Genomic DNA, 26,265 nt, shown 5'->3' with positions numbered 1-26,265 from the left:
GATAGGAGGCATTCTCAGTGATGTCACCGCTGATCTCTGGTGATGGATAGGCGGCATTCTCAGTGATGTCACCGCTGATCTCTAGTGATGGATAGGCGGCATTCTCAGTGATGTCACCGCTGATCTCTGGTGATGGATAGGCGGCATTCTCAGTGATGTCACCTCTGATCTCTGGTGATGGATAGGCGGCATTCTCAGTGATGTCACCGCTGATCTCTGGTGATGGATAGGCGGCATTCTCAGTGATGTCACCTCTGATCTCTGGTGATGGATAGGAGGCATTCTCAGTGATGACACCTCTGATCTCTAGTAATGGATAGGAGGCATTCTCAGTGATGTCACCGCTGATCTCTGGTGATGGATAGGCGGCATTCTCAGTGATGTCACCGCTGATCTCTAGTGATGGATAGGAGGCATTCTCAGTGATGACACCTCTGATCTCTAGTAATGGATAGGAGGCATTCTCAGTGATGTCACCGCTGATCTCTAGTGATGGATAGGTGGCATTCTCAGTGATGTCACCGCTGATCTCTGGTGATGGATAGGCGGCATTCTCAGTGATGTCACCGCTGATCTCTGGTGATGGATAGGCGGCATTCTCAGTGATGTCACCGCTGATCTCTGGTGATGGATAGGCGGCATTCTCAGTGATGTCACTGCTGATCTCTGATGATGGATAGGCGGCATTCTCAGTGATGTCACTGCTGATCTCTAGTGATGGATAGGAGGCATTCTCAGTGATGTCACCGCTGATCTCTAGTGATGGATAGGCAGCATTCTCAGTGATGTCACCGCTGATCTCTGGTGATGGATAGGAGGCATTCTCAGTGATGTCACCGCTGATCTCTGGTGATGGATAGGCGGCATTCTCAGTGATGTCACCGCTGATCTCTGGTGATGGATAGGCGGCATTCTCAGTGATGTCACCTCTGATCTCTGGTGATGGATAGGCGGCATTCTCAGTGATGTCACCGCTGATCTCTAGTGATGGATAGGAGGCATTCTCAGTGATGACACCTCTGATCTCTAGTAATGGATAGGAGGCATTCTAAGTGATGTCACCGCTGATCTCTAGTGATGGATAGGTGGCATTCTCAGTGATGTCACCGCTGATCTCTGGTGATGGATAGGCGGCATTCTCAGTGATGTCACCGCTGATCTCTGGTGATGGATAGGAGGCATTCTCAGTGATGTCACCGCTGATCTCTGGTGATGGATAGGCGGCATTCTCAGTGATGTCACCGCTGATCTCTAGTGATGGATAGGAGGCATTCTCAGTGATGTCACCGCTGATCTCTAGTGATGGATAGGCGGCATTCTCAGTGATGTCACCGCTGATCTCTGGTGATGGATAGGCGGCATTCTCAGTGATGTCACCGCTGATCTCTGGTGATGGGTAGGCGGCATTCTCAGTGATGTCACCTCTGATCTCTGGTGATGGATAGGCGGCATTCTCAGTGATGTCACCGCTGATCTCTGGTGATGGATAGGCGGCATTCTCAGTGATGTCACCTCTGATCTCTGGTGATGGATAGACGGCATTCTCAGTGATGTCACCGCTGATCTCTGGTGATGGATAGGCGGCATTCTCAGTGATGTCACCGCTGATCTCTGGTGATGGATAGGCGGCATTCTCAGTGATGTCACCGCTGATCTCTGGTGATGGATAGGTGGCATTCTCAGTGATGTCACCGCTGATCTCTGGTGATGGATAGGAGGCATTCTCAGTGATGTCACCGCTGATCTCTAGTGATGGATAGGCGGCATTCTCAGTGATGTCACTGCTGATCTCTGGTGATGGATAGGCGGCATTCTCAGTGATGTCACCGCTGATCTCTGGTGATGGATAGGAGGCATTCTCAGTGATGTCACCGCTGATCTCTGGTGATGGATAGGAGGCATTCTCAGTGATGTCACCACTGATCTCTAGTGATGGATAGGCGGCATTCTCAGTGATGTCACTGCTGATTTCTGGTGATGGATAGGCGGCATTCTCAGTGATGTCACCGCTGATCTCTAGTGATGGATAGGCGGCATTCTCAGTGATGTCACCGCTGATCTCTGGTGATGGATAGGCGGCATTCTCAGTGATGTCACCACTGATCTCTAGTGATGGATAGGCGGCATTCTCAGTGATGTCACCGCTGATCTCTAGTGATGGATAGGCGGCATTCTCAGTGATGTCACCGCTGATCTCTAGTGATGGATAGGCGGCATTCTCAGTGATGTCACCGCTGATCTCTAGTGATGGATAGGAGGCATTCTCAGTGATGTCACTGCTGATCTCTGGTGATGGATAGGCGGCATTCTCAGTGATGTCACCGCTGATCTCTGGTGATGGATAGGCGGCATTCTCAGTGATGTCACCGCTGATCTCTAGTGATAGGCAGCATTCTCAGTGATGTCACCGCTGATCTCTGGTGATGGATAGGCGGCATTCTCAGTGATGTCACCTCTGATCTCTAGTGATGGATAGGAGGCATTCTCAGTGATGTCACCGCTGATCTCTAGTGATGGATAGGAGGCATTCTCAGTGATGTCACCGCTGATCTCTGGTGATGGATAGGCGGCATTCTCAGTGATGTCACTGCTGATCTCTGGTGATGGATAGGCGGCATTCTCAGTGATGTCACTGCTGATCTCTAGTGATGGATAGGAGGCATTCTCAGTGATGTCACCGCTGATCTCTAGTGATGGATAGGCAGCATTCTCAGTGATGTCACCGCTGATCTCTGGTGATGGATAGGAGGCATTCTCAGTGATGTCACCGCTGATCTCTGGTGATGGATAGGCGGCATTCTCAGTGATGTCACCGCTGATCTCTGGTGATGGATAGGAGGCATTCTCAGTGATGTCACCGCTGATCTCTAGTGATGGATAGGCGGCATTCTCAGTGATGTCACCGCTGATCTCTGGTGATGGATAGGCGGCATTCTCAGTGATGTCACCTCTGATCTCTGGTGATGGATAGGCGGCATTCTCAGTGATGTCACTGCTGATCTCTAGTGATGGATAGGAGGCATTCTCAGTGATGTCACCGCTGATCTCTAGTGATGGATAGGAGGCATTCTCAGTGATGTCACCGCTGATCTCTGGTGATGGATAGGAGGCATTCTCAGTGATGTCACCGCTGATCTCTGGTGATGGATAGGCGGCATTCTCAGTGATGTCACCGCTGATCTCTAGTGATGGATAGGCGGCATTCTCAGTGATGTCACCGCTGATCTCTGGTGATGGATAGGCGGCATTCTCAGTGATGTCACTGCTGATCTCTAGTGATGGATAGGAGGCATTCTCAGTGATGTCACCGCTGATCTCTAGTGATGGATAGGCAGCATTCTCAGTGATGTCACTGCTGATCTCTAGTGATGGATAGGAGGCATTCTCAGTGATGTCACCGCTGATCTCTAGTGATGGATAGGCAGCATTCTCAGTGATGTCACCGCTGATCTCTGGTGATGGATAGGCGGCATTCTCAGTGATGTCACCGCTGATCTCTAGTGATGGATAGGCAGCATTCTCAGTGATGTCACTGCTGATCTCTAGTGATGGATAGGAGACATTCTCAGTGATGTCACCGCTGATCTCTAGTGATGGATAGGCAGCATTCTCAGTGATGTCACCGCTGATCTCTAGTGATGGATAGGCAGCATTCTCAGTGATGTCACCGCTGATCTCTGGTGATGGATAGGAGGCATTCTCAGTGATGTCACTGCTGATCTCTAGTGATGGATAGGAGGCATTCTCAGTGATGTCACCGCTGATCTCTAGTGATGGATAGGCAGCATTCTCAGTGATGTCACCGCTGATCTCTGGTGATGGATAGGCGGCATTCTCAGTGATGTCACCGCTGATCTCTAGTGATGGATAGGAGGCATTCTCAGTGATGTCACCGCTGATCTCTGGTGATGGATAGGCGGCATTCTCAGTGATGTCACCGCTGATCTCTGGTGATGGATAGGAGGCATTCTCAGTGATGTCACCGCTGATCTCTGGTGATGGATAGGCGGCATTCTCAGTGATGTCACCGCTGATCTCTGGTGATGGATAGACGGCATTCTCAGTGATGTCACCGCTGATCTCTGGTGATGGATAGACGGCATTCTCAGTGATGTCACCGCTGATCTCTGGTGATGGATAGACGGCATTCTCAGTGATGTCACCGCTGATCTCTGGTGATGGATATGCGGCATTCTCAGTGATGTCACCGCTGATCTCTGGTGATGGATAGGCGGCATTCTCAGTGATGTCACCGCTGATCTCTGGTGATGGATAGGCGGCATTCTCAGTGATGTCACCGCTGATCTCTGGTGATGGATAGGCGGCATTCTCAGTGATGTCACTGCTGATCTCTAGTGATGGATAGGCGGCATTCTCAGTGATGTCACCGCTGATCTCTAGTGATGGATAGGTGGCATTCTCAGTGATGTCACCGCTGATCTCTGGTGATGGATAGGAGGCATTCTCAGTGATGTCACCGCTGATCTCTAGTGATGGATAGGCGGCATTCTCAGTGATGTCACTGCTGATCTCTGGTGATGGATAGGCGGCATTCTCAGTGATGTCACCGCTGATCTCTGGTGATGGATAGGAGGCATTCTCAGTGATGTCACCACTGATCTCTAGTGATGGATAGGCGGCATTCTCAGTGATGTCACTGCTGATCTCTGGTGATGGATAGGCGGCATTCTCAGTGATGTCACCGCTGATCTCTAGTGATGGATAGGCGGCATTCTCAGTGATGTCACCGCTGATCTCTGGTGATGGATAGGCGGCATTCTCAGTGATGTCACCACTGATCTCTAGTGATGGATAGGCGGCATTCTCAGTGATGTCACCGCTGATCTCTGGTGATGGATAGGCGGCATTCTCAGTGATGTCACTGCTGATCTCTGGTGATGGATAGGCGGCATTCTCAGTGATGTCACTGCTGATCTCTGGTGATGGATAGGCGGCATTCTCAGTGATGTCACCGCTGATCTCTGGTGATGGATAGGCGGCATTCTCAGTGATGTCACCTCTGATCTCTGGTGATGGATAGGAGGCATTCTCAGTGATGTCACCGCTGATCTCTGGTGATGGATAGGCGGCATTCTCAGTGATGTCACCGCTGATCTCTGGTGATGGATAGGCAGCATTCTCAGTGATGTCACCTCTGATCTCTAGTGATGGATAGGAGGCATTCTCAGTGATGTCACCTCTGATCTCTGGTGATGGATAGGAGGCATTCTCAGTGATGTCACCGCTGATCTCTGGTGATGGATAGGCGGCATTCTCAGTGATGTCACCGCTGATCTCTGGTGATGGATAGGCAGCATTCTCAGTGATGTCACCGCTGATCTCTGGTGATGGATAGGCGGCATTCTCAGTGATGTCACTGCTGATCTCTGGTGATGGATAGGCGGCATTCTCAGTGATGTCACCGCTGATCTCTAGTGATGGATAGGCGGCATTCTCAGTGATGTCACCACTGATCTCTAGTGATGGATAGGAGGCATTCTCAGTGATGTCACCACTGATCTCTGGTGATGGATAGGCGGCATTCTCAGTGATGTCACCACTGATCTCTAGTGATGGATAGGCGGCATTCTCAGTGATGTCACCGCTGATCTCTAGTGATGGATAGGCGGCATTCTCAGTGATGTCACCACTGATCTCTAGTGATGGGTAGGCGGCATTCTCAGTGATGTCACTGCTGATCTCTGGTGATGGATAGGAGGCATTCTCAGTGATGTCACCGCTGATCTCTGGTGATGGATAGGAGGCATTCTCAGTGATGTCACCGCTGATCTCTAGTGATGGATAGGCGGCATTCTCAGTGATGTCACCGCTGATCTCTGGTGATGGATAGGCGGCATTCTCAGTGATGTCACCTCTGATCTCTGGTGATGGATAGGCGGCATTCTCAGTGATGTCACCGCTGATCTCTGGTGATGGATAGGCGGCATTCTCAGTGATGTCACCTCTGATCTCTGGTGATGGATAGGCGGCATTCTCAGTGATGTCACCGCTGATCTCTAGTGATGGATAGGAGGCATTCTCAGTGATGACACCTCTGATCTCTAGTGATGGATAGGAGGCATTCTCAGTGATGTCACCGCTGATCTCTAGTGATGGATAGGTGGCATTCTCAGTGATGTCACCGCTGATCTCTGGTGATGGATAGGCGGCATTCTCAGTGATGTCACCGCTGATCTCTGGTGATGGATAGGAGGCATTCTCAGTGATGTCACCGCTGATCTCTGGTGATGGATAGGCGGCATTCTCAGTGATGTCACCGCTGATCTCTAGTGATGGATAGGCGGCATTCTCAGTGATGTCACCGCTGATCTCTGGTGATGGATAGGCGGCATTCTCAGTGATGTCACCGCTGATCTCTAGTGATGGGTAGGCGGCATTCTCAGTGATGTCACCTCTGATCTCTGGTGATGGATAGGCGGCATTCTCAGTGATGTCACCGCTGATCTCTGGTGATGGATAGGCGGCATTCTCAGTGATGTCACCTCTGATCTCTGGTGATGGATAGACGGCATTCTCAGTGATGTCACCGCTGATCTCTGGTGATGGATAGGCGGCATTCTCAGTGATGTCACCGCTGATCTCTGGTGATGGATAGGCGGCATTCTCAGTGATGTCACCGCTGATCTCTGGTGATGGATAGGTGGCATTCTCAGTGATGTCACCGCTGATCTCTGGTGATGGATAGGAGGCATTCTCAGTGATGTCACCGCTGATCTCTAGTGATGGATAGGCGGCATTCTCAGTGATGTCACTGCTGATCTCTGGTGATGGATAGGCGGCATTCTCAGTGATGTCACCGCTGATCTCTGGTGATGGATAGGAGGCATTCTCAGTGATTTCACCGCTGATCTCTGGTGATGGATAGGAGGCATTCTCAGTGATGTCACCGCTGATCTCTAGTGATGGATAGGCGGCATTCTCAGTGATGTCACCGCTGATCTCTAGTGATGGATAGGCGGCATTCTCAGTGATGTCACTGCTGATCTCTGGTGATGGATAGGCGGCATTCTCAGTGATGTCACCGCTGATCTCTAGTGATGGATAGGCGGCATTCTCAGTGATGTCACCGCTGATCTCTGGTGATGGATAGGCGGCATTCTCAGTGATGTCACCACTGATCTCTAGTGATGGATAGGCGGCATTCTCAGTGATGTCACCGCTGATCTCTAGTGATGGATAGGCGGCATTCTCAGTGATGTCACCGCTGATCTCTAGTGATGGATAGGCGGCATTCTCAGTGATGTCACCGCTGATCTCTAGTGATGGATAGGAGGCATTCTCAGTGATGTCACTGCTGATCTCTGGTGATGGATAGGCGGCATTCTCAGTGATGTCACCGCTGATCTCTGGTGATGGATAGGCGGCATTCTCAGTGATGTCACCGCTGATCTCTAGTGATAGGCAGCATTCTCAGTGATGTCACCGCTGATCTCTGGTGATGGAAAGGCGGCATTCTCAGTGATGTCACCTCTGATCTCTAGTGATGGATAGGAGGCATTCTCAGTGATGTCACCGCTGATCTCTAGTGATGGATAGGAGGCATTCTCAGTGATGTCACCGCTGATCTCTGGTGATGGATAGGCGGCATTCTCAGTGATGTCACTGCTGATCTCTGGTGATGGATAGGCGGCATTCTCAGTGATGTCACTGCTGATCTCTAGTGATGGATAGGAGGCATTCTCAGTGATGTCACCGCTGATCTCTAGTGATGGATAGGCAGCATTCTCAGTGATGTCACCGCTGATCTCTGGTGATGGATAGGAGGCATTCTCAGTGATGTCACCGCTGATCTCTGGTGATGGATAGGCGGCATTCTCAGTGATGTCACCGCTGATCTCTGGTGATGGATAGGAGGCATTCTCAGTGATGTCACCGCTGATCTCTAGTGATGGATAGGAGGCATTCTCAGTGATGTCACCGCTGATCTCTAGTGATGGATAGGCGGCATTCTCAGTGATGTCACCGCTGATCTCTGGTGATGGATAGGCGGCATTCTCAGTGATGTCACTGCTGATCTCTAGTGATGGATAGGAGGCATTCTCAGTGATGTCACCGCTGATCTCTAGTGATGGATAGGCAGCATTCTCAGTGATGTCACTGCTGATCTCTAGTGATGGATAGGAGGCATTCTCAGTGATGTCACCGCTGATCTCTAGTGATGGATAGGCAGCATTCTCAGTGATGTCACCGCTGATCTCTGGTGATGGATAGGCGGCATTCTCAGTGATGTCACCGCTGATCTCTAGTGATGGATAGGCAGCATTCTCAGTGATGTCACTGCTGATCTCTAGTGATGGATAGGAGACATTCTCAGTGATGTCACCGCTGATCTCTAGTGATGGATAGGCAGCAATCTCAGTGATGTCACCGCTGATCTCTAGTGATGGATAGGCAGCATTCTCAGTGATGTCACCGCTGATCTCTGGTGATGGATAGGAGGCATTCTCAGTGATGTCACTGCTGATCTCTAGTGATGGATAGGAGGCATTCTCAGTGATGTCACCGCTGATCTCTAGTGATGGATAGGCAGCATTCTCAGTGATGTCACCGCTGATCTCTGGTGATGGATAGGCGGCATTCTCAGTGATGTCACCGCTGATCTCTAGTGATGGATAGGAGGCATTCTCAGTGATGTCACCGCTGATCTCTGGTGATGGATAGGCGGCATTCTCAGTGATGTCACCGCTGATCTCTGGTGATGGATAGGAGGCATTCTCAGTGATGTCACCGCTGATCTCTGGTGATGGATAGGCGGCATTCTCAGTGATGTCACCGCTGATCTCTGGTGATGGATAGACGGCATTCTCAGTGATGTCACCGCTGATCTCTGGTGATGGATAGACGGCATTCTCAGTGATGTCACCGCTGATCTCTGGTGATGGATAGACGGCATTCTCAGTGATGTCACCGCTGATCTCTGGTGATGGATAGGCGGCATTCTCAGTGATGTCACCGCTGATCTCTGGTGATGGATAGGCGGCATTCTCAGTGATGTCACCGCTGATCTCTGGTGATGGATAGGCGGCATTCTCAGTGATGTCACCGCTGATCTCTGGTGATGGATAGGCGGCATTCTCAGTGATGTCACTGCTGATCTCTAGTGATGGATAGGCGGCATTCTCAGTGATGTCACCGCTGATCTCTAGTGATGGATAGGCGGCATTCTCAGTGATGTCACCGCTGATCTCTGGTGATGGATAGGCGGCATTCTCAGTGATGTCACTGCTGATCTCTAGTGATGGATAGGCGGCATTCTCAGTGATGTCACCGCTGATCTCTAGTGATGGATAGGCGGCATTCTCAGTGATGTCACCGCTGATCTCTGGTGATGGATAGGCGGCATTCTCAGTGATGTCACCGCTGATCTCTAGTGATAGGCAGCATTCTCAGTGATGTCACCTCTGATCTCTAGTGATGGATAGGCGGCATTCTCAGTGATGTCACCGCTGATCTCTGGTGATGGATAGGCGGCATTCCTTTTTTGTACATTGTGACTACATGGATGTTATTATGCGTTTTCTGGTTTTGAAGATAGCCCAGATATGATTTTCCTCTTCTTTATCACCTCTGATCTAGTCGTGTACAAATTCTCGTCCACTGCCACAAAGCAATAAAACATTTGTCAGAACGTCCGGCATCTTCCCTTCATGTATCCTGTGAAGTCGTATCACAAAGAGAACTTTCAAGAACTTTTAAAAGTTTCTGTCCACTAAACCTCTTACGCCCCCAAACAAAGCAAACAAATGGTCTCCAAGAAAGGGACAGTGTCGTCAATACCATCCATTCTATGCCGTCCGGAGGCAGCAGAAAGGACGTATTGTCTGCAGACAATCGCGTATTGAAAGCCATTTTTCCTTTTAATTTCTGTATGGTGAAGCAGTGAGAACACGCTGTGCCTCTGACAATGTCTCCGGACATGTGAGAAGCTATTTATTCAGTCCTTCCACCTTACCCCATATAAACAGCAGATGCTGATCTCAAAAACTTTGAAGCTTCCTGGTACCTCACAAGTCTCTTCATCACTTATTTTTACACCCAACAAAAATTGGTGAACAGATGGAGGCTTGTACGTTTAGTAAAGGTGGGAATCTCTGAATGAAATGTTGTATCCATATTGTAATAGCCCGGGATTACTGCTTGCTGCATCGTGAGCGCCTTCTCCTTCCCAGCGTCAGTCCATGGTTCGTGTCTTTAGGGTCGTGTGACATTCTTCTATGAGCCCCGTCATGGCGGCTGCTAGAGGTTTTCACCCAAGATAACGTTAACAGTGTCCTGGATGAGTTGGACAGCCCCTTCTCTTTTGCTGTGTCTTTGATTGAGGGAGGTGCAACTGCTTGGGCCGTCCACAATCATCTGCTATCCCAGCAGGACTGCTTCCCTAAACAGTGTCCCATTGAAATCTATTATGTCGGTCTAGTTCAGTGCTCAGATTTGGTTCTCCTCCCCATCCCCTGACCTCTGATAATCTGAGTCCTTCTGAAGAGACTTTACACCAGGACAGTTCTGTAAGACGTCTTTTGTTCTGAAGGATGAGTGCTCTTCAACTGTCTGTATATCTATATACCAGCAGACAGCGTTGAGACACAACTCCGCTGTGACCTTAGAGCTGGGCCCATCAGTAGTGTCATCAGATAGACACTTTACAAAGGAGCAGAGTATCGTGGCTCCTGTATCCAGGTGATACATCAGGTGTCCAGCCACAACTACTTCCCTGTGTGATGCATTTAACCAGACCATTGGTTGTTATCTTCTATTGTAATGGCCTTTGGCTGGATCTCGAGCCATGGCGACTTGATGGATGAACGCTGTGTAGGAAGATTGATCCTGTGCAGCTTAGATAGCTAGATAGTCCACCGGAGGTCTAGATAGATCCCAAGGGTCTTCTCTGCTGTTATCTTGATAGTATGGAGCCATCGGTTGCATGTCTAGATTGATCCTGTGCAGATTAGATAGGGCCACCAGCGTCTAGATAAGTCCACCGGAGGTCTAGATAGATCCCAAGGGTCTTCTCTGCTGTTATCTTGATAGTATGGAGCCATCGGTTGCTGATCTTCCTCTGACCATGACTCCTTCTCCAGTGATTGCTCTCTTCATATGATGTGTCCACAAGTCGTAGATGAGTTTTTTTTAGGTTAATTTCACTTTATTTGTGTTCCCTATGTTCTCTTTTTCTTTCTGGTATACTCTGCCTTCTGTATCTGGATCTCGTCCACCTATGAGGTAAGGTCGGAGCTCTAGTAGTGGAGATATGTCTGCACATAATAAATCTTTTTTGGACTGGAGTGAAGCAAGTGATTGGAGAATCCCACATACGTTCAGACATGAGATATCAGGGAGTGACACAAGTCTCTCTTACACCCGTCCCAGGCAGGAACAATAATCACTTTCTGGTTGTTACAGGATCAGCTTTGTGGCACTTTCTGCAGATCTCCAAAGCTTCTCTTGGCCGCGCTGCAACAGTGAGAGCCGAAGCCGAAAATAAGCCGCACAACAGTATCGGCGGCGGCGAGCAGCTCCAATGTCTCCTGTCAGTTTTTCAGCTCCCGGCGCTGTGCATCCTAAATAAACTCCATGCAGAACAGGGAAGACAAAGGCAGTGATTGTCTGAGAAATTGCTGCGTTTTCCACCCCCACGAGGTGACAAGTCGGCGGATTGTGATTAAATCATCACTGCCCTGACCCAATCTTCAAGATTCATGCAGCTATTGTAGTGTGGCGCTGCTCCTGTTGAGATATAGATGAATTGCACTGATCTGATAGATGGTGAGGGGCACTTAGCCTCATTTTTTCCTATCGTCCTGCTTACAAGATAAATCAATATTTAATATCCCCTCCAACCGTGCGGCAAGATCATCTCAAACCTTTAATAACAGACAAGTTGACTTTAAAAATTCCGCTGCTGTTCTTTTCTGTACGACTTGTCATTTATAAGAAGCCGGCGGATGGGACACAATGTGGATCGCGGTAAATTGCTTCTCCTGGTAAAGCCATTTTTATGATTTGCTCCTGACGTCTGGAGTTTGGAGGGTTCATTTAGCTCCTGAGCTTACACTGCGATGGATGAGGCCCACAATAATGGAGAACATGAATACACACGCCTGTAACCAACCTGAGCAGCAAAAAATGCTTTATGTCCACCATAGGACAGCAGCAACCATGGTTAGCAAACTCTGGCCACAATAAGCCCCACAATACACAGAGAGCTCGGAAATCCCTGTCCGCTCCTGATTGCTACAATGCATCTGTGCAAGGAAAATGTAGGAGTCTTCAAGACTCGATTGTTACAAATTCTCAGCTGTGAAACCAGATCCACCAATGTCCAGGGGGGGAGTACCGTACAGACCAAAAGTTTGGACTCACCTTCTCATTTAAAGATTTTTCTGTATTTTCATGACTATGAAAATTGTACATTCACACTGAAGGCATCAAAACTATGAATTACCACATGTGGAATTATATACTTAACAAAAAAGTGTGAAACAACTGAAAATATGTCTTATATTCTAGGGCAGGGGTCTCAAACTCGGCTGGGTATATGGGCCGCACATGGAAAAAATTTGAATTTGGGGGGCCGCATTCTTTGTTCAATGTGACATTTTTAGTGATACCATTTTTTTGTATACACCTTTTGAACATTTTTGCCGTGTTTATTTTTTTATGGCTTGGGTCGTTATGGATGTGGCGATAATAAACGTGCACTTTTTTGTGTTTACTTTAGTTTACATATAAAACAGCATTTTTAGTGCCCAATATTTTTTCATGCTTTATTTTATTTTTTATTTTTTTTACAATTTTATTTCCCCCAATTGGCCACATACAGTAATATTGTCTTACAATTAGCATCATATAGTAATGATGGAAAACATCTTGTAGTAATGTTCCCCATCCAAGTCCCCATCTTGTACTAATGTGCCCCATCCAGGTCCCCATCCTGTGGCTATGTGCCCCATCCAGGTCCCCATCCTGTGGCAACGTGGCAACGTTCCCCATCCTGGCGCCCATCTTGTACTAATGTGCCTCATCCAGGTCCCCATCCTGTGGCAATGTTCCCCATCCAGGTCCCCATCTTGTGGCTCTGGTCCCCATCTTGTGGCTCTGTGCCCCATCCAGGTCCCCATCTTGTGGCTCTGTGCCCCATCCAGGTCCCCATCTTGTGGCTCTGTGCCCCATCCAGGTCCCCATCTTGTGGCTCTGTGCCCCATCCAGGTCCCCATCTTGTGGCTCTGTGCCCCATCCAGGTCCCCATCTTGTGGCTCTGTGCCCCATCAAGGTCCCCATCTTGTGGCTATGTGCCCCATCCAGGTCCCCATCTTGTGGCTCTGTGCCCCATCCAGGTCCCCATCTTGTGGCTATGTGCCCCATCCAGGTCCCCATCTTGTGGCTATGTGCCCCATCCAGGTCCCCATCTTGTGGCTCTGGTCCCCATCTTGTGGCTCTGTGCCCCATCCAGGTCCCCATCTTGTGGCTCTGTGCCCCATCCAGGTCCCCATCTTGTGGCTATGTGCCTCATCCAGGTCCCCATCTTGTGGCTCTGTGCCCCATCCAGGTCCCCATCTTGTGGCTCTGTGCCCCATCCAGGTCCCCATCTTGTGGCTCTGTGCCCCATCCAGGTCCCCATCTTGTGGCTCTGTGCCCCATCCAGGTCCCCATCTTGTGGCTATGTGCCCCATCCAGGTCCCCATCTTGTGGCTCTGTGCCCCATCCAGGTCCCTATCTTGTGGCTATGTGCCCCATCCAGGTCCCCATCCTGTGGCAACGTGCCCCATCCTGGTGCCCATCTTGTACTAATGTGCCCCATCCAGGTCCCCATCCTGTGGCAACGTGCCCCATCCTGGCGCCCATCTTGTACTAATGTGCCCCATCCAGGTCCCCATCTTGGGGCTATGTGCCCCATCCAGGTCTCCATCCTGTGGCAATGTGCCCCATCCAGGTCCCCATCTTGTGGCTATGTGCCCCATCCAGGTCCCCATCTCGTGGCTATGTGCCCCATCCAGGTCCCCATCTTGTGGCTATGTGCCCCATCCAGGTCCCCATCTTGTGGCTATGTGCCCCATCCAGGTCCCCATCTTGTGGCTCTGTGCCCCATCCAGGTCCCCATCTTGTGGCTCTGTGCCCCATCCAGGTCCCCATCTTGTGGCTCTGTGCCCCATCCAGGTCCCCATCTTGTGGCTATGTGCCCCATCCAGGTCCCCATCTTGTGGCTATGTGCCCCATCCAGGTCCCCATGTTGTGGCTCTGGTCCCCATCTTGTGGCTCTGTGCCCCATCCAGGTCCCCATCTTGTGGCTCTGTGCCCCATCCAGGTCCCCATCTTGTGGCTCTGTGCCCCATCCAGGTCCCCATCTTGTGGCTCTGTGCCCCATCCAGGTCCCCATCTTGTGGCTATGTGCCCCATCCAGGTCCCCATCTTGTGGCTCTGTGCCCCATCCAGGTCCCCATCTTGTGGCTATGTGCCCCATCCAGGTCCCCATCCTGTGGCAACGTGCCCCATCCTGGTGCCCATCTTGTACTAATGTGCCCCATCCAGGTCCCCATCCTGTGGCAACGTGCCCCATCCTGGCGCCCATCTTGTACTAATGTGCCTCATCCAGGTCCCCATCTTGGGGCTATGTGCCCCATCCAGGTCCCCATCCTGTGGCAATGTGCCCCATCCAGGTCCCCATCTTGTGGCTATGTGCCCCATCCAGGTCCCCATCTCGTGGCTATGTGCCCCATCCAGGTCCCCATCTTGTGGCTATGTGCCCCATCCAGGTCCCCATCTTGTGGCTATGTGCCCCATCCAGGTCCCCATCTTGTGGCTCTGTGCCCCATCCAGGTCCCCATCTTGTGGCTATGTGCCCCATCCAGGTCCCCATCTTGTGGCTATGTGCCCCATCCAGGTCCCCATGTTGTGGCTCTGGTCCCCATCTTGTGGCTCTGTGCCCCATCCAGGTCCCCATCTTGTGGCTCTGTGCCCCATCCAGGTCCCCATCTTGTGGCTATGTGCCCCATCCAGGTCCCCATCCTGTGGCAACGTGCCCCATCCTGGCGCCCATCTTGTACTAATGTGCCCCATCCAGGTCCCCATCTTGTGGCTCTGTGCCCCATCCAGGTCCCCATCTTGTGGCTATGTGCCCCATCCAGGTCCCCATCCTGTGGCAACGTGCCCCATCCTGGCGCCCATCTTGTACTAATGTGCCCCATCCAGGTCCCCATCTTGTGGCTCTGTGCCCCATCCTGGCGCCCATCTTGTACTAATGTGCCCCATCCAGGTCCCCATCTTGTGGCTATGTGCCCCATCCAGGTCCCCATCTTGAGGCTATGTGCCCCATCCAGGTCCCCATCTTGTGGCTATGTGCCCCATCCAGGTCCCCTCTTGTGGCTATGTGCCCCCTGTGCTGTTCTTCACACACATAAAATAGAAAAAAAAAAAAATGATTCTCACCTGTCCTCCGTTCCCTCGGCGGCCTTCCTGCAGATGTGGCCGCAGGCACCACAGAGTCCGACCCCTTGATGATCCCGACCTGGTCCAGGAGGAGCCGCCGACAGCAGCGCTGCATTGCCGCACAGAGACTGTCTCCCAGCACAGCATTTTCAATGTCAGCCGCCGGCCAATCAGAGGCCAGCAGCTGACATCTGCATATGGCAATGACGTCATACTCGCTGCGCCGACACGCAGATATCAGCTGCTGGCCTCTGATTGGCCAGCGGCTGGCATTGGAAATGCAGTGCTGGGAGACGGTCTCTGTGTGGCAATTCAGCGCTGCTGTCGGCGGCTCCTCCTGGACCAGGTCGGGATCGTCAAGGGGTCTGTGCCTGCGGGCCGCATAAAGCAGCCTCAGGGGCCGCATGCGGCCCGCGGGCCGCGTGTTTGAGACCCCTGTTCTAGGGTCTTCACAGTAGCCACCTTTTGCTTTGATGACTGCTTTGCACACTCTTGGCATTCTCTTGATGAGCTTCAAGAGGTAGTCACCGGAAATGGTCTTCCTACAATCTTGAAGGAGTTCCCAGAGATGCTTAGCACTTGTTGGCCCTTTTGCCTTCACTCTGCGGTCCAGCTCACCCCAAACCATCTCGATTGGGTTCAGGTCTGGTGACTGTGGAGGCCAGGTCATCTGGCGTAGCCCCCCATCACTCTCCTTCTTGGTCAGATAGCCCTTACACAGCCTGGAGGTGGGTTTGGGGTCATTGTCCTGTTGAAAAATACATGATGGTCCAACTAAACGCAAACCGGATGGAATAGCATGCCGCTGCAAGATGCTGTGGTAGCCATGCTGGTTCAGTATGCCTTCAATTTTGAATAAATCCCCAACAGTGTCACCAGCAAAGCCCCCCCACACCATTACACCTCCTCCTCCATGCTTCACGGTGGGAACCAGGCATGTAGAGTCCATCCGTTCACCTTTTCTGCGTCGCACAAAGACACGGTGGTGGGAACCAAAGATCTCAAATTTGGACTCATCAGACCAAAGCACAGATTTCCACTGGTCTAATGTCCATTCCTTGTGTTCTTTAGCCCAAACAAGTCTCTTCTGCTTGTTGCCTGTCCTTAGCAGTGGTTTCCTAGCAGCTATTTTACCATGAAGGCCTGCTGCACAAAGTCTCCTCTTAACAGTTGTTGTAGAGATGTGTCTGCTGCTAGATCTCTGGGTGGCATTGACCTGGTCTCTAATCTGAGCTGCTGTTAACCTGCGATTTCTAAGGCTGGTGACTCGGATAAACTTTTCCTCAGAAGCAGAGGTGATTCTTGGTCTTCCTTTCCTGGGAATGTCCTCATGTCAGCCAGTTTCTTTGTAGCGCTTGATGGTTTTTGCAACTGCACTTGGGGACACTTTCAAAGTTTTCCCAATTTTTCGGACTGACTGACCTTCATTTCTTAAAGTAATGATGGCCACTCGTTTTTCTTTACTTAGCTGCTTTTTTCTTGCCATAATACAAATTCTAACAGTCTATTCAGTAGGACGATCAGCTGTGTATCCACCAGACATCTGCACAACACAACTGATGGTCCCAACCCCATTTATAAGGCAAGAAATCCCACTTATTAAACCTGACAGGGCACACCTGTGAAGTGAAGACTATTTCCGGTGACTACCTCTTGAAGCTCATCAAGAGAATGCCAAGAGTGTGCAAAGCAGTCATCAAAGCAAAAGGTGGCTACTGTGAAGACCCTAGAATATAAGACATATTTTCAGTTGTTTCACACTTTTTTGTTAAGTATATAATTCCACATGTGGTAATTCATAGTTTTGATGCCTTCAGTGCGAATGTACAATTTTCATAGTCAGGAAAATACAGGAAAATCTTTAAATGAGAAGGTGTGTCCAAACTTTTGGTCTGTACTGTATATAATATATATGTCACTCCCCTCCTGTAGTATATACTAGTGATAAGAGGCCGGACATCTCCGGAAGCGGCCAGCAGAGGGCACATCCGACTCTCTAACCAGCACAGGACTCGGAGCTTCAGGAGTCAGGAGAATCTCCGCTACTGGTCACTGACATCCATGAAGCCACACGTCAGCCGCATGCCCTGAGCCGACCATTGCCACACTACTGCTCAGATATAGCCGATTGCCCACAGGACAGATGCTAATCTCCTGATTTTCTCATTGCACTGATGATGGGTGGTAGCGAAGTTAATAAAGTATGTAGTAATGTGTCTTATAAAATACACTGCATAAATAAGCACACCCCGGTAAAGCCTAATCAATTAAGCAGCTCCTCCCGGAAAAACTTGTAATAATTTGGGATTCCTATGTGATGTTCTAGCTACTCTGGCTTGTCATTAACTGAGGAAATATGTCAATCCCGAGCAAAAAGTATGGAAATACAATTTCCCTTAAAAAGTGCGGAAACATAGCGAGCCTAGGAAAAGCTGTGGTGGACCAAACTTGAGTGTTTCATGGCATCCAGCAGGTGGCCGGCATAACACCCATGCTGGAAGCCACTGCTCCAGCCAATACACCAGAAAAGCATGTAGCTTATGCCAAGACATTGTTAAACAACATGACTTTTGAGAACTCATACCTTCAACTCATGAGACCAAAGCTTATTTCACAGCTTTTTCTATGTTGATATGAAGTAGATGGTTAACCCCTTACAGAAGAAGGAAATAACTATAGGTCTAGATTCAAGGTCGGGTACAATAGTCCTTAGTACATCTACACCCAGTGGATGGTGCAAGTTAAGTTAAAGAGAACCTGTCGACACGATAATGGCGGTGTAACACTGATTAAATATATAACTTTGAAGAAATCTGCTTTTTTTTTTTTTTTTTTTTAATTAATCACCGTTTGAAGTTTTCTGCTAATTAGATTTGAGTGCAGAGGGGCCGAACTGTACATGGTGTCTTCCCTGCCTCCTCGCCTGCCTCCGGCTTGTGATTTCCCGGCCCCTCTGCCTGCCTCCTGTCTGTGATTTTCTGGCCCCTGCGCCTGCCTCCGGTCTGTGATTCCCCGGCCCCTGCGCCTGCCTCCGGTCTGTGATTCCCCGGCCCCTGCGCCTGCCTCCGGCCTGTGATTCCCCTGCGCCTGCCTCCGGTCTGTGATTCCCCTGCGCCTGCCTCCGGTCTGTGATTCCCCGGCCCCTGCGCCTGCCTCCGGCCTGTGATTCCCCTGCGCCTGCCTCCGGTCTGTGATTCCCCGGCCCCTGCGCCTGCCTCCGGCCTGTGATTCCCCTGCGCCTGCCTCCGGTCTGCGATTCCCCGGCCCCTCTGCCTGCCTCCTGTCTGTGATTTTCTGGCCCCTGCGCCTGCCTCCGGTCTGTGATTCCCCGGCCCCTGCGCCTGCCTCCGGTCTGTGATTCCCCTGCGCCTGCCCCTGGTCTGTGATTCCCCGGCCCCTCTGCCTGCCTCCAGTCTGCGATTCTCTGACCCCTGCGCCTGCCTCCGGTCTGTGATTCCCCGGCCCCTGCGCCTGCCTCCGGTCTGTGATTCCCCGGCCCCTGCGCCTGCCTCCGGTCTGCGATTCCCCTGCCCCTGGTCTGTGATTCCCCGGCCCCTCTGCCTGCCTCCAGTCTGCGATTCTCTGACCCCTGCGCCTGCCTCCGGTCTGTGATTCTCTGACCCCTGCGCATGCGTCTGGTCTTTGATTCTCCTGAGCCTGCCTCTGGTCTGTGATTCCTCGGCCCCTCTGCCTGCCTCCGGACTGTGATTCTCCGGCCCCTCTGCCTGCCTCCGGTCTGTGATTCTCCGACCCCTGCGTCTGCCTCCGGTCTGTGATTTTTCCGGCCCCTCAGCCTGCCTCCGGTCTGTGATTCTCCGACCCCTGCGCCTGCCTCTGGTCTGTGATTCTCCGGCCCCTGCGCCTGCCTCCGGTCTGTGATTCTCCGACCCCTGCGCATGCCTCCGGTCTGTGATTCTCCGACCCCTCTGCCTACCCCTGGTCTGTGATTCTCCGGCCCCTGCGTCTGCCTCTGGTCTGTGATTCCCCGGCCCTTCTGCCTGCCTCTGGTCTCTGATTCCCCGACAACTCTGCCTGCCTCTGGTCTGTGATTCTCCGGCCCCTGCGCCTGCCTCGGTCTGTGATTCTCCGGCCCCTGCGTATGCCTTCGGTCTGTGATTCTCCAACCCCTGCGCATGCCTCCGGTCTGTGATTCTCCAACCCCTGCGCATGCCTCCGGTCTGTGATTGCCCGGCCCCTCTGCCTGCCTCCGGTCTGTGATTCCCCGGCCCCTCTGCCTGCCTCCGGTCTGTGATTCCGAGGCTCCTCTGCCTGTCTCCGGTCTGTGATTCCCCGGCCCCTCTGCCCGCCTTTGGTCTGTGATTCTCCGACCCCTCTGCCTGCCTCCGGTTTGCGATTCCCTGGCCCCTATGCCTGCCTCCGGTCTATGATTCCCCGGCCCCTCTGCCTGCCTTTGGTCTGTGATTCTCCGACCCCTCTGCCTGCCTCCGGTCTGTGATTCCCCGGCCCCTCTGCCTGCCTCCAGTCTGTGATTCCCAGGCCCCTCTGCCTGCCTCTGGTCTGTGATTCTCCGGCCCCTGCGCCTGCCTCCGGTCTGTGATTCTCCGACCCCTGCGCATGCCTCCGGTCTGTGATTCTCCGACCCCTGCGCCTGCCTCCGGTCTGCGATTCTCCGACCCCTGCGCCTGCCTCCGGTCTGTGATTCTCCGACCTCTGTGCATGCCTCCGGTCTGTGATTCCCCGACCCCTCTGCCTACCCCTGGTCTGTGATTCTCCGGCCCCTGCGTCTGCCTCTGGTCTGTGATTCCCCGGCCCTTCTGCCTGTCTCTGGTCTCTGATTCCCCGACAACTCTGCCTGCCTCTGGTCTGTGATTCTCCGGCCCCTGCGCCTGCCTCGGTCTGTGATTCTCCGGCCCCTGCGTATGCCTTCGGTCTGTGATTCTCCAACCCCTGCGCATGCCTCCGGTCTGTGATTCTCCAACCCCTGCGCATGCCTCCGGTCTGTGATTGCACGGCCCCTCTGCCTGCCTCCGGTCTGTGATTCCCCGGCCCCTCTGCCTGCCTCCGGTCTGTGATTCCGAGGCTCCTCTGCCTGCCTCCGGTCTGTGATTCCCCGGCCCCTCTGCCCGCCTTTGGTCTGTGATTCTCCGACCCATCTGCCTGCCTCCGGTCTGCGATTCCCCGGCCCCTCTGCCTGCCTCCGGTCTGTGATTCCCCGGCCCCTCTGCCTGCCTTTGATCTGTGATTCTCCGACCCCTCTGCCTGCCTCCGGTCTGTGATTCTCCGACCCCTGCGCATGCCTCTGGTCTGTGATTCTCCGACCCCTGCGCCTGCCTCCGGTCTGCGATTCTCCGACCCCTGCGCCTGTCTCCGGTCTGTGATTCTCCGACCTCTGCGCATGCCTCCGGTCTGTGATTCCCCGACCCCTCTGCCTACCCCTGGTCTGTGATTCTCCGGCCCCTGCGTCTGCCTCTGGTCTGTGATTCCCCGGCCCTTCTGCCTGCCTCTGGTCTCTGATTCCCCGACAACTCTGCCTGCCTCTGGTCTGTGATTCTCCGGCCCCTGCGCCTGCCTCGGTCTGTGATTCTCCGGCCCCTGCGTATGCCTTCGGTCTGTGATTCTCCAACCCCTGCGCATGCCTCCGGTCTGTGATTCTCCAACCCCTGCGCATGCCTCCGGTCTGTGATTGCACGGCCCCTCTGCCTGCCTCCGGGCTGTGATTCCCCGGCCCCTCTGCCTGCCTCCGGTCTGTGATTCCGAGGCTCCTCTGCCTGCCTCCGGTCTGTGATTCCCCGGCCCCTCTGCCCGCCTTTGGTCTGTGATTCTCCGACCCCTCTGCCTGCCTCCGGTCTGCGATTCCCCGGCCCCTCTGCCTGCCTCCGGTCTGTGATTCTCCGACCGCTGTGCCTGTACTTCTCAGTGTCTGCGGCATGACAGGCTGGATGGCAGCTTTCGGCTGCGATCCAGCCTGTCATGTGAATGTAGCAGAGCTGAAGCCGTCCTGGGAACCATGGAAAGGTAAGGATGATGTTGCTTTATTATTTTACTTTTATTGCAGGAGATCGTTGGCTTCAGCTGGAATGGGCGTGATGGTAAGTATGGTTTAATTTAGAACAATAAAGAATTGTGTCTTTATTTCGATTAAAGGACTTTATTCTGGGTGTTTGTGTTTTTTTTTTAACTTTGACTATGGGGTTAGTAATGGGGGTGTCTTATAGACGCCTCTCCATTACTAACCTGGGCCTGATGTCAGCTGGCATTATAAGCTGACATCAACCCCAGCCCTATTACCCCACTGCCACCGCTACAGGGCAGTGGGAAGAGCGAGGCTAAGTGCCAGAATTGGTGCGTCCTATGGATGCGCCATTTCTGGGGCGGCTGACGGCTGGTGTTTGTAGCCTGGGAGGGGGCCAATATTCATGGCACCCTTCCTGGGCTATTAATATCAGCCCCCAGCTGTCTGCCTAGCCTTTGCTAGCTATTAAAATAGGGGGGACCCCACGTCATTTTTTGGGGGCGGTCCCCCATTTTAATAGCTAGTAAAGGCTAGGCATTCAGCTGGGGGCTGATATTAGTAGCCTGGGAAGCTCCGTGGGTATTACCCCCTCCCAGGCTTCAAACATCTACCCCAGCCGTCTGCTTAACCTCCGCTAGAGACTAAAATTACGGGGAACCCCACGCCAATTTTTTATTTAATAAATCCTTTATTTTAACACTAAATGACAAGTACAGTAATCAACACTGTCACTGTACTTCTTATATATGTGACTGACATGTTTCTATGTATCTAATCTATGTGTGATGTTCTATTCTTTCTGTTATAAATTGTCGGGTACCGGTGAATGCCGCTGATGAATTGCCGGCTTTTCATGTCATTCTACATTATTCTTAGTTGTTTTCCTTCATGTAGAATTAACCTACAAGGAAAGAAAGGGTTTATTTTCATTCCGATATTTGTGTCCCATTGACTTGCATTGGGTATCGGAATCGGCGATATCCGATACTTTTTGGGTATCGGTCTGATCCAATCCGATCCGATATTTCCCGATATCGGAAGGTATCGGTGAACACTAATTACAGCCGTTCCATGACGTGTGGCAGTGACGCTATGGACATGATTCATGTGCAGCCATTTAGGGATTTTGTGTAATAGGCTGAGATTTACCATCAAACCCCAAAATCAGCAGCCGCGATACCGTCCCCCACATCTGGATCATATCCTGCCCAGTAACCACTACTTTATCAGTCAGTGAACAGAAATAGAAGAGTCACCAAGATACGACCGACTCTGGTGAAACAAACATATCCTCCTATATGCTGACGGACGCCACCTTACTTTACACTGCAGGTTATAAATAACAGAAAATGAGAGCAGTCAGGAACAAATGCCCCATTGTCTATGGTGAGTGCACAGAGATCTCTGCTGACTGACCGGTTACTAGGACCCCTCCAAATAATCCTACTACTATACTATAACCTGGAAACATCAGCTCATCTGTAAGGTGGGATTCATATGATGGAAAGCAGCAGGGTCTCAGTGTGGTGCCCCCACATCCAGCTCAGGGGGCTTCTCTGTCCTCCATACATATTAATATGGAGCAGCTCCTCTGAAGATATAACGGCTCTTCCTCTTCTGGGAAGGATTTCTACAAAATTTTGGAGGTATCTGTGGGGATTTTTACCCCTTCATCCAGAAGAGCATTAGTGGGGTCAAACCCTGATATTGGGGGGGGGCCGGGCTCACAATCTCTGTGGTGTTAGATGGTCCGGCTCTGTGCGGCCGCTCATGTTCTCCCCCATGTCTGTATGGATCTTGCGCACTGGACACAGTCATGGGGGACACATAAGAGTTTTCCCCAAACTGTTCCCACAAAGCTGAAGCTACAATTGTCCACAATGTCTTGAGCTGAAGATGAAGATTTCCCATCACTGGAGCTGAGGGTCCGCGGCCGCCCCCTGACAACAGCCCATAGCATGATCCCCCTCCACCATCTGTACAGGGGGCACAATGCAGTCGGGGGGTAACGTCCTCCTGGAATCACCAGACTCCATCAGACGCAGATAGAGACGTGCGATCCGTCACTGCACAGAACACGTCTCCTCCAGAGTCCAGTGGTGGCGGCTTTACACCACTCCATCCGACGCTCGGCATTGTGCTTGGTGATGTACGGCTGCAGGCAGCTGCTCGGCCATGTAGCTCCTGGTGGGGGCGCTGTGTTTATACCGGAGGAGGTCTGGACTCTGCAGGTATGGAGTCAGCAGAGCGGTGGGGACTTTTCTGCCCTCTGCTCCTCAGCACACGGCCCCCCGCTCTGTAACGTTACGGGGTCTCTGAGTTGCTGTGGTTCCTTCCACTTCTCAATAATATCACTCACAGGTGATGGGGGAAGATCCAGGAGGTGAATTGTCATGGACGGACTTGTTCCCCCGGTGTCTCCTATTACCGGACCGCGCTGATATCAGGGAGCTCTGCACCACCGGCCGCTCTGTCACAGACGGCGCGTGGGGACCAGACTGAATTAAAGATGAAAACCTGTGTATCCCAGAACTATCGTCCATATAGTGTGGGCTTGAGCGTTGATCAGTCACATAACTGGAGGCTGCACGGACATCGTACCTAGAGCCACGAATAGCTGATAACTAGCACCTGCGCCCATCACATCTCCACATTCACAGCCTAGTACCTGGATCACAGTTATTAATCACTTATTATACTAAGAAAACCTAAAACCAATACTGCAAGAATCAATAAAACGCCAGACAGTGCAATGAATGGCGGCAGATGGACAGGCGGTGGGATTAGGCGCGTGCTCCGCCTTGGACTAGGAGTTTGGCGTCTACATTGAATATCACAGGTGTAATGTGGGGTGGGCTGGCAGCCATCTTTCTTCTGCCCACCAATGCAATATGGCAGCTCAGACAGCGGTGCTACAGTGACAGCTACAGGGATGATATCCAGCACCACATTCAGAAGACATGTACCATAGAGATGATAGTGACTCACTGTGTGTGCACTTCTAATGCAAATCCTTCCTGAGATGGCATCTAGCAGCATCTGAAATATAGCAAACGGTGGAAGGGGCTTAGAGGGGAGACAGCACATAGATGCACACTATTCACACTGCTGGGGGGAGATGCATAGACTTCCCGTCATGTCACCTGCTCTGTTCTTATTACCGGAGGTCACATGACAGGAATTCCGTGCTCAGTGTATATGATGACTCTCAGTACACACTGAAAGCGGGAAGAGGATGCAGCACTCAATGCCAGACACCGGGATTCAGGACTAGAGAACCTCACAGCGCAGACGTTATAACTGTGCGGAAGCCGTATTACACTACTGGAGCGTTATAAGGGGCTGATATCAGTCACATATGGTGTAATGTCTGGAGGTTATATCAGTACTGCAGCGTTATAAGAGGCTGATATCAGTCACATATGGTGTAATGTCTGGAGGTTATATCAGTACTGGAGCATTATAAGAGAGGCTGATATCAGTCACATATGGTGTAATGTCTGGAGGTTATATCAGTACTGGAGCTTTATAAGAGGCTGATATCAGTCACATATGGTGTAATGTCTGGAGGTTATATCAGTACTGGAGCGTTATAAGAGGCTGATATCAGTCACATATGGTGTAATGTCTGGAGGTTATATCAGTACTGGAGCTTTATAAGAGGGGCTGATATCAGTCACATATGGTGTAATGTCTGGAGGTTATATCAGTACTGGAGCGTTATAAGAGGCTGATATCAGTCACATATGGTGTAATGTCTGGAGGTTATATCAGTACTGGAGCGTTATAAGAGGCTGATATCAGTCACATATGGTGTAATGTCTGGAGGTTATATCAGTACTGGAGCATTATAAGAGAGGCTGATATCAGTCACATATGGTGTAATGTCTGGAGGTTATATCAGTACTGGAGCGTTATAAGAGAGGCTGATATCAGTCACATATGGTGTAATGTCTGGAGGTTATATCAGTACTGGAGCGTTATAAGAGGCTGATATCAGTCACATATGGTGTAATGTCTGGAGGTTATATCAGTACTGGAGCGTTATAAGAGGCTGATATCAGTCACATATGGTGTAATGTCTGGAGGTTATATCAGTACTGGAGCGTTATAAGAGGCTGATATCAGTCACATATGGTGTAATGTCTGGAGGTTATATCAGTACTGGAGCGTTATAAGAGGGGCTGATATCAGTCACATATGGTGTAATGTCTGGAGGTTATATCAGTACTGGAGGGTTATAAGAGGGGCTGATATCAGTCACATATGGTGTAATGTCTGGAGGTTATATCAGTACTGGAGCGTTATAAGAGGCTGATATCAGTCACATATGGTGTAATGTCTGGAGGTTATATCAGTACTGGAGCGTTATAAGAGGCTGATATCAGTCACATATGGTGTAATGTCTGGAGGTTATATCAGTACTGGAGCGTTATAAGAGGCTGATATCAGTCACATATGGTGTAATGTCTGGAGGTTATATCAGTACTGGAGCGTTATAAGAGGCTGATATCAGTCACATATGGTGTAATGTCCGGAGGTTATATCAGTACTGGAGCGTTATAAGAGGCTGATATCAGTCACATATGGTGTAATGTCTGGAGGTTATATCAGTACTGGAGCGTTATAAGAGGCTGATATCAGTCACATATGGTGTAATGTCTGGAGGTTATATCAGTACTGGAGCGTTATAAGAGGGGCTGATATCAGTCACATATGGTGTAATGTCTGGAGGTTATATCAGTACTGGAGGGTTATAAGAGGGGCTGATATCAGTCACATATGGTGTAATGTCTGGAGGTTATATCAGTACTGGAGCGTTATAAGAGGCTGATATCAGTCACATA

General features: G+C 51.2%; 1 protein-coding gene across 2 annotated transcripts in view; it reads right to left on the bottom strand.

Annotated features, from left to right (window-relative positions):
* The window catches only part of LOC141174229 (transcription factor Sox-6), a 185,761-nt gene that overhangs the window by 51,868 nt on the left and 107,628 nt on the right, over positions 1-26,265 (bottom strand). The window contains exon 6 of one of the 2 annotated variants that reach the window (XM_073659052.1): positions 24,407-24,457. The exons of the other annotated variant lie outside the window; for it this stretch is intronic. Within the exon in view, the coding sequence (XP_073515153.1) occupies positions 24,407-24,457 (51 nt within the window). The remainder of the gene's footprint in view (positions 1-24,406; positions 24,458-26,265) is intronic. 2 annotated transcript variants of the gene reach the window in all.

Source organism: Phyllobates terribilis, unplaced genomic scaffold (genome assembly GCF_046119375.1).
Source record: "Phyllobates terribilis strain yellow unplaced genomic scaffold, ASM4611937v1 Scaffold_13__5_contigs__length_258822181, whole genome shotgun sequence".
Classification (NCBI taxonomy): domain Eukaryota; kingdom Metazoa; phylum Chordata; class Amphibia; order Anura; family Dendrobatidae; genus Phyllobates; species Phyllobates terribilis.
This window is presented reverse-complemented; position numbering and strand designations above follow the sequence as displayed.